Raw genomic sequence first — 8,587 nt, forward strand, 5'->3', positions numbered from 1 at the left:
CAGGTGTGAGGGAAAAGCTGTGGTAGGGCTCCACCAAGACTGAGCAGGTTGCTGGTGTGACCCACTGGGTGATGGTCACTGCCTTTGCTGTTGCTTCAAGTTCTCGTTGGCTGGGGTGAACCCCAACAAAGGCACTGGCCAGAGATGCTGGAGGCCTCAGGCAGACAAGCTGCATAAAAGTTCATGGCACATAAAAGTCTGGCTCACTTGGGAGAGTAAGAAACACAGTTAAGTGTTAACAGTACGTGATGAGATAGCCCCATGCAGACCAGAATACTCCACTATAAACCATCCCACCAGCAACAACAAATTCCTCAGCTTAAACGGCGCTCTCTTCAGAGGGGAAAAAAAAAAGAAAAAAAAAAAAAGGAAAAAATTGCCAAATCAAACTGCTGACTCCTTTTTTCTTATCAAAACACCCCAGCATACATCTTAACAGCCTGAAGTAAATCAAATGCGGGACCAGCTGGAACTGGCCAGCTCCTGACCCTCCGTTGATATCAGGTGTGTGCCGCACTTCTCTGGCAGATTAATTTGTGATCTCAAGTAACTCAGAGCCCCTAAAACTTTCAGTGCAGCTGTTAGGACAAGGCTGAAGGTTTTCTTGGAAAGTGCCACCACTTAAAAAAAGTTGGAGCTCTTTTCACTAGACGGAGACACTCCATTACTGATGTCAGATGACTTTGTTACATCTATATATCTCACATACAGTGGAACTCTGGGACAAAACTCAGACTTATGGCCAAAGCCTGCAGGTGTGCATCAGGCTGTCCCCTTCGCACGTGGAGCTTCCTCTTGGGGCAATTTGGGAGTGTTCATAGAAATGCATCCCTAAAGAAACCTTTCAGCTTGGGAAAAAAATGGGAGAAGATCTGGGAAAAGCAGCACAGAGCACACAGAATTGAGAGCAGCTCACAGACGGCAGCTCCGAGGAGAGCGTGCCCGCATGTGTGATCAATATTATCTATTGCGAAAGAGAGCCTCCGTGTTTCTGTGGGGGAAAGACATTTAGAAAGAAGGTCTTTAATTATTACCTGCAGAGAAGTTAAAGTGTAACTCGGCAGTAACGTACTCCAGTGCCAGTTTTGGGGGGTGCGTGCCGCGTCAGGCATCCAGCCTGCCTGAAGTGTGTATGTGAATGGGAAAAAAATTAATAATTTTAAAACCACATTTAATTTAACCATGAAGGGAAAAAATAATACAAAGCAAGCATTGACAAGGCAACTGCAGAAAGAAAATGAGTTTATCTTTCAGGCTGCTGACCTCTCTTTATGCTTCATGTGGGGGAGCTGCCAAACAGGGTCTGGAGCTTGTAGCACCCACGCGTGATCTTGTGTTCACCCCCTCACTGGTGTTCGTACCGCACCTCCCATGGAGCTCAAATCCGCCGCCTTTCTGCCACGGCCTTCTCGCACAAGCTGCCCAGGGGCTCCGGTCATAACGCCCCGCCCGCTTCGCCCGCCTCCCCCTTCCCGGGCCGCCTGAGCGGGGCTGGAGCGGGGCTGGAGCGGGGCTGGAGCGGGGCTGCGCGGGGCTGGAGCGGGGCTTGAGCGGGGCTGGAGCGGGGCTTGAGCGGGGCTGGAGCGGGGCTGGAGCGGGGCTTGAGCGGGGCTGGAGCGGGGCTTTAGCGGGGCTGGAGCGGGGCTTGAGCGGGGCTGGAGCGGGGCTTGAGCGGGGCTGCGCGGGCTGGAGCGGGGCTTGAGCGGGGCTGGAGCGGGGCTTGAGCGGGGCTGCGCGGGCTGGAGCGGGGCTTGAGCGGGGCTGGAGCGGGGCTTGAGCGGGGCTGGAGCGGGGCTGGAGCGGGGCTGCGCGACCGGCGGCGCCCCGGGAGGGGAGGCGGGCGGGTGCTGAACTTGCGCGTCTCCTCGCCCCTTTGGAAAATCACCTCCTCTCTACAAAAAGGGCAAGGAGAGCCCTGGGGTTTCCAGGGTCACGCCGATACGGCGGTGTATGTATATATACACTTCTCTTTTTCTTTTTTTCTTTTTTAAGGGAGTTTTGGTTCTTCGGCAGGTCAGTGTGTTAATTAAAAGTTGGTCCAGGTTGGTCACTTGCAGTCCCAGATGCGCTTTGAACACATAAGAAAATTACTATTTTTTTAAAGATACCAAATGCAAAAACTCGATAGAAACCCCATTTCCTCCTTACTATTAACTAGCAGTCGGACAGAGAAAATCATTAGAGCTATCATTAAATATGAGTCTATTTTTGAAGAATGTCCTACAAAATAGCCCCAAAATATGATGTAGTAATTTAATTTTTTTTCCTTTAGCACTAGAGGTGCTAGCTATGTTTTCCCTCCATTTCCCACACCATGTATATTAAACAGGGAGGGAACATTGCTCTGTTGTAGATGATGACCCCAGACTTCGCCAGAATATTTTGCTCCTCAGAATAAAATTGTGAAATGGGTCTCTCTTTCAAAATCTATATATTGGTTTTTATAATTACCTCGTGGTCTAAACTTCTTCGCAGTCTATTTCTTGAAGGTTGAAAAAAATCATGAAAGGAAGCGGGGGGGGGGGGCGGGGGGGGAAGAAAGAAAAAGAAAGAAACAAAGTTAGCTGTATCAACATTTGTTCCAGGCTGTCAGTAACTTTCCCTGGATCGGGTCCTGTGTTTCTGTAGGCGCCCTGCTGAGGCGGGTGTGAGCCCCTGGCTGTCCTGCCTGCAGCTCGGCCCGACCCCGGCCCCTGGCAGCCCTGGTGCCGCTGCCGCGCAGCCCCCGCCCGGCCGCTTCCCCCCGGGCTCGGCCCTCGCTCCGCGGAGCGCTGGTGCTGCACGCCCCGGAGTGTGATCTCTCACATTCCAATGGAAAGCTAAATAACTCCCTGTGTTATTTATTGCAGAAAAGGAGGAAAGAAAAAAAACAAGGAAAACAAACAGATTGCCCCCCCCCCCCCCCGCCCCTTTATCCCCAAGATTTTATTCCTTCTCCTGGAATATTTTCTCCGCGGCCGGTAAAGCGCAGTACTCGGCTTGGCTTTGCTTTGCCTTGCCCTCGGCCGAGGCTGACCCCCGCAGTCCCTCTGGGACAAGTAACCGCGGCCGGAGACCAGCGCCGGAGGGAGGAACTCGGCGGAGCCCCCGCGGCCGCCAGCCCCGAGCCGAACCCAGAGCCCCGAGCCTGCGAGGCGCTGGGTTTTAAACCCGGCCCGGTCTTGCTGTTACCGGGAGCGCGTGTTTTGTTGGTTTGGCTTTTTGTTGGGCTTTTTTTTTTTTTTCCCTTTCTCCTTTGTAAGATACGGAAGGTGAATAATGAAATCCCTTCGCTAATAGTTTATGAGCCATGAGATTGGAAATGCGGGCGGATGGACCAGCGCGTCACTGGGGAGCTGCGGGAGCCGGGCAGGAGAGGCGCTGACTGCCGGGGTGGCCGCTCCGGCAGCGGGAGCCGCCGCCGGGGCCGGGGGGCCGGGACTGCGCCCGGGCACTGCCCCAGCGGGGCCGCGGGAGGGACAGCGGCTCCGAGCGAGCGGGCTCGGGGGGCGCTGCCTCACACGGGTTCTGCGCGGCCCCGCGGGCCGCACAAAGGCAGCCAGAGCCCGGCCCGGGGCTCCGCGGCGGCCGCCTCCGCCGAGGGGCGTGGGGGCGAGCGGGGAGCGACCTTTGGTACCCGTTCGGAGGGAGCTGGGGGCGCGGCTGTGGCGGGGGGACAGAAAGCCCCCTTGCCTCGGCGATGCTGCGGCAGGTCATGTACGCTGGGACGGGGCAGGAGCGGGCGGGAGCGGTGCCGCCGCCCCCCTGCCCTCCCGGTACGCGTCTCTGTGGCACTCGCGCCTGCAGAGGAGCGGACATTTGCCATCAAGCCCTTGCCACGGGATGTCCGAGAGCATCGCTACCTCCCTGCCATAAAAACAAACCACTCATTAGCTCCGCTCGGTGTGTGCCATCGAGAGAAGTCGCCGCGGTGCGAACGGGCACCATCTGTCCTGCCATTCCGGGAGACGCAGATATATTTCTTTAGACAGGTCAGCAGTTCTTCCCGGCCAGCCCTGTCAGGCACCTGTCAGGGGAGAAAACCTCTTCATAGCTGCCGCGGTGGGATACTCATCAGCGGCAGCCCCTTTGCTGACAGGGCCCAGCCTCAAGCTTCCCGCAAATCAATGTCCTCGGGGGACAGGCAGGGGGCTGTCGCTACCGGGGGACGCCGAACGTGCCGGTACCGCTCAGACCTCGACAAAACACGGGAGGGAGGGAGGGAGGGAGGGAGGGAGCACGGCGGGGGGAGCCGGCCCCGAGTAGCCCGTAGGCTGCCCGAGGAAGGCCGGGGTGGGCTCTGGAGCAGGGGTTTCCCCCCGGGCCCGAGCCGTCGGACCTCCGAAGGGCCGGGCCCCGGGTGCCCGCAAGGATGCGGTTCCCGTGGCACACACGCGTGCCTGGGGCTCCGCCGCGCCGGGCGGGACAGCGGTGTTGGGGACAGCACGCGGAACCCCCACAGCCACGTGTGTCGAGGCGCTTTCTCTCGAGTGGAACCATCGCTCCGTGGCTGACCCCAAGCCCCAGTCACACACTTCGTCCCTACCAAAGTACCGCCTTCTTCCCTCCTCCCCCCACCCCCCCAATAATTCCGACCTGTTTTTTTTCTGTTGCTCACTTGGTTTCAGAATGAGGGCACGTTCAGGGAAGCCTGCCTGCCCGCCTCCTGCACTTCCACACGGTATCGCGTGGACATCTTCCCCTACCCCTCCCAAAAAAAAAAAAAAAAAAAAAAAAGCAGCAAACCAAACCAACACCAGGCACCACCACCAGAAGAAAAACCTCAAATGCGCCGTGTGTTCCCAACTTGGAGTTAAAGTCGGTGCTAATACGGGTCAGCTCCTGCCCCTAGCTGGGAAGGCAGGGAGGAGGATGTAACGTATGGGTTGGTGGGGGGTGGCGGTGGGGGGAGGAATAAAAACAACCCCCAAAATAAACAAACAAACAAATCTCGCGCACTGTCACAATAAAGTGAAATTCCTTTCTACACACCCACAACTTTAGCTCTGTCTGCTGCCTGGGGGGTTTTAATCTTGCAAAGAGAAAGGGGGGCTTCCTGCGCAAAATTACGCCTTCTCCTCTCATTTGTTAGCTGATTCCATCAAAAAGTTCGCTATTTATAGGCTACACACACGAACCTGGAGTAATACAAACCCTCCCGTGTTGTTGCCTTCGCAAAGTGGCCGGTCCTGCAGCATCGGATCGGGTTTGTGTGTGTGCGCGAGTGAGAGCGAGCCACGCAGAGAGCGCTGCCATCCGAAAGGGGAAAGAAGAGCTCAAGCTGAGAGACTTATTAATTGCTAAGAGCTGCTCTGCCACCAGCCATGTGAGTACCTAACAATGATCACCTTTTGCACAGATGGTCAGAGATCAGGCACAGACACTTTCTATCCTTTTCCTCCTCCCTCCCCCTTCTTATTTTTTTATTCTCTCATGTATCCTTTCCACCCACCTTTCCTTTTTTATTTTTTTCCCTTTTTTTTCTTTTTAGTTTGAGTTTGCACGGTTTATTCCTCATGAAGAGGAGGAATGAAACGTGGGTAAACGCGGGGGAGAAAATGTGCCGGCGAAGAGGAAGGAAGGAAGGAGTGGTGAAGGGAGAGGAGGAGGAGGAGGGTTTGTTAAGCGATCGCCTTGTCCCCTGAGTCCGAGCCGGCTGGGAATTAGTAACAGCGAGATAGCGGAGGTTGTATCCCTCCCTCTTCCTCCGCTTTCCTTTTTCTGGAGCGCTCAGACCCCCTGACAATTATTACCCTGGTATCAACGCGGACAACGAGCTGTATTCATCAAACCTCATTTGGGGAAATTGAAAGGGAATTAAAATAAATAAATAAGGAGAGAGAGAGAGCTCGAGATCACGCGGGGATAAGGGTGTTTGATGGCTCCGCGCTCAGCAATGACTGTCCGTCAGCTCCCAGCCCGCTGTGCCGGCAGGCAGAAAGCGCCCGCAGAGCAGCCCAGTCCCGCGAGCTGAGCGTGCGATTTTGGGCAGAGAGAGAGAGAGAGAGAGAGAGAGTGAGCCCCGGGCCCTGGCCCCCGCCGCCCCTTCCCCAGCGGAGAAGGCAGCGCCTTCCTTCCCTGTGCGAGGTGTCAGCGCTCTCCCGGCAGTGCCGGGGCTCGGCGGGCACCGTGCGGGAGGCAGGGCACGGCACGTGGGGTTGGGGAATTGCACAGTTGTTCCCAGAGCGGGCAAAAAATGCAATCTGTGCTAGGGAACGGAAAGGTAGGTGTCCTGGTTTGTGCAGGAATGCAGGGCTGGGAGATTCCGCGTGGAAAGGGGGTGGGTGTGGAGAGAGAAAGCGAATATGTTTCCAGCGTGGAGAGGCGCTTTTCTAACCCGACACTCTAGCTCCAATCACACACTCTGAGGTTAGCGTAGCATTAAATTAACAGGCAGGGTCGGGGTTATCCAGGGCATTATACCGCGTGCCCGGGCTGTAACCTCTGCTCACTTATGCACAAAGAAGGGGGAGAGACGGAGTTACATCAGGAAAGCCAAAGAGCACGGTGAGTATCGGTATTCGCTGCTCTCCCTCCCATTCCTGGGAACAAAGTTCAAAGGCGGCCGGTGCGGGACTGGGGCTGGCTCCGCCGAAGCCCCTGCGCTCCCTTTGGAGCAGCCGCCTTTGGAGCCAGGGCCCCCAGCGCAGCCCCTGTGGGGCGAGCCCTCGCTGAGCAGCAAGGAGAACTTGCGGTATCTTGGTTAGAACTTTGCTACTTTGAGAGGAAAAAAATTTAAAAAAAAATTTACTTGGATGCAGCGCTATTTATAGGTGGCAGTAAAGGCTCCTTTTCAATAAGCAGCCGTGGAAAAAAAACGTCAGAAAAGTGGCTGCTTTATTGATCCGAGGCGCTGGACGGTCACAGCCACGCCAGCCAGGCTGCACCTACAAAGTTGCGTCTCCTCTCGGGTAAGGCAGCGAGAAGGGGAATAGGGTGCGGGTTTTGCTGACCACTAGCTTGGACACGATTCAATTCCCAAGCACAAGTACAGGGCAAAAGAGTGTGAAATGGAAGACTTTTTCCTTTTCTTTCAGACACGCACACAATGCAGGGCACCCGCAGGGCTGAAAGTGGGCCAGGGCTACACTGTAGGTATCAGATCACACAAAGCAGAGGAAAGAAATCCAGTTAAAAATACATTAGTTGAAATCAGAGGACGAGCTTGATTATTTTTTTTTTCTTTTAAACAAAGGTGCACGTTAGAACAAGCTGGAAGCACTCTTTGTGCCTGACGGTATCCCCCACGCCCACTGGAAATAAAGAAGAGGCTTGCTCTTTCTTTGCATCTTTAAAACCTTGTTTTAATTAGAATTGCCAAAGTAGGACACCCCGGTGGAAGATGTTTTCAAGTATCCACCTACCTCTCTGCTGTAAGCAGAATTGCTGTCTGCTAATTTGCTTGAAACGCAAAATTCTGCCCCACCCCCAGCTTGGCTTGGCACCTACTCACTTTTTCCCCCCGAAATTGCAATCGTTTATGAAAGGTTACTCCATTGGGAGGAAAAGAGAAACCCCAAACACCCAGCAGTAATGAGATCAGTGGATTCCGAGAGCCTCGCTTTGCTCTCTACAACAGGAAAGGCTTTGGACAAGAGAGCGTCCCAAAAAAAGTAATGCTTTTTTTTTTTTTTTTTGAAGTCCCAGATTGGGCGTATCCTTACCCTTCTCCTTTAATTTATTTGATTAAATCATAACCAAAACAGACTCATCAGCTTCTCGTATTTCCTCAGCTGTAACCATACGCGAAACCTTTTATATGGAGACAAGTAATTGGCTTTAGTTAACTCAGGGCACGGGCTGCGCTCAAGTTCTCCTCCCGTTCCCAGGGCAGCGTTTCACGCAAACGCATGTTCCAGCTCTGCCTCACGCTCCTCAGCCGCCAGCCTCAGGTTTTTAAGCTGTTTGTGCAGTTCCCCATCATTCTCTGATTTCGCACATGAGGGATGCTCCCGGCAGAGGCTTGCGGGACCAGGGGGCTCTTCCCCCTTGGGATTTGGGAGTGGCGGGAATGGTTTAGGGGGGGTCCAGCCCGGTTTGAACTCGGAACCGCTCCGGGACCGCGTCCCGCGGCCACCCGCGTCCCGCCTCGGTACCGGGCTCGCGGCTTGTTCCTGCTCCCGATGAAGGACCAGATTAATTTCACCTTCAGGAAACCGAGGTTCTGTTAGCTCACTTCTGTCTTAAATCAAAAATAAAGAAAGGTGGAGGGCGGTAAAGAAAAACCTCTTAAAGTTTCTCAGGTAAAGCTCGGCTTTCCTTTGGTCATTACTCAAATGAAGAACAGCGTCAATTAACTCCAAATTGGAAATGCCTGCCCGAGAAGAAAAATGATAATTCCCTGCCGTTCTCTAAGAGGTAGTTGCAGGATGGCACTTAGTGCGTGTGGTCCCTAATGACAGGATTGCTGCCCTGCCCGGGGTTCGGCTCTCCCTGCCCCGCTGGCTTCGCTCTGAGCTCGGGCAGCGACGCCGGGCACGGCTGTCCTGCCCAAACCTTCCCCCTGTCCCCGGGCACGGCTGTCCTGCCCAAACCTTCCCCCTGTCCCCGGGCACGGCTGTCCTGCCCAAATCTTCTCCCTCTCCCCTCGCTCGCTGCCCGCAGCCGC

General features: G+C 54.9%; 1 protein-coding gene and 1 long non-coding RNA gene across 2 annotated transcripts in view; one reads left to right on the top strand and one right to left on the bottom strand.

Moving 5' to 3' along the window:
* Positions 1-1,154: 1,154 nt before the first annotated feature.
* On the bottom strand, positions 1,155-4,028 carry LOC118685620 (uncharacterized). The gene is made up of 3 exons (XR_004980001.2): positions 3,864-4,028; positions 2,452-2,482; positions 1,155-2,068 (listed from the first exon to the last, which is right to left on the bottom strand). It is a non-coding gene; the product is annotated as an uncharacterized LOC118685620 (long non-coding RNA).
* Positions 4,029-5,289: 1,261 nt separating this feature from the next.
* The window catches only part of ESRRG (estrogen related receptor gamma), a 392,065-nt gene continuing 388,767 nt past the window's right edge, over positions 5,290-8,587 (top strand). Inside the window, exon 1 of the mRNA XM_054514139.1 lies at positions 5,290-5,305. Coding sequence (XP_054370114.1) covers positions 5,304-5,305 — 2 coding nt within the window. The 5' untranslated portion in view covers positions 5,290-5,303. The remainder of the gene's footprint in view (positions 5,306-8,587) is intronic.

Source organism: Molothrus ater, chromosome 3, assembly GCF_012460135.2.
Source record: "Molothrus ater isolate BHLD 08-10-18 breed brown headed cowbird chromosome 3, BPBGC_Mater_1.1, whole genome shotgun sequence".
Lineage (NCBI taxonomy): Eukaryota > Metazoa > Chordata > Aves > Passeriformes > Icteridae > Molothrus > Molothrus ater.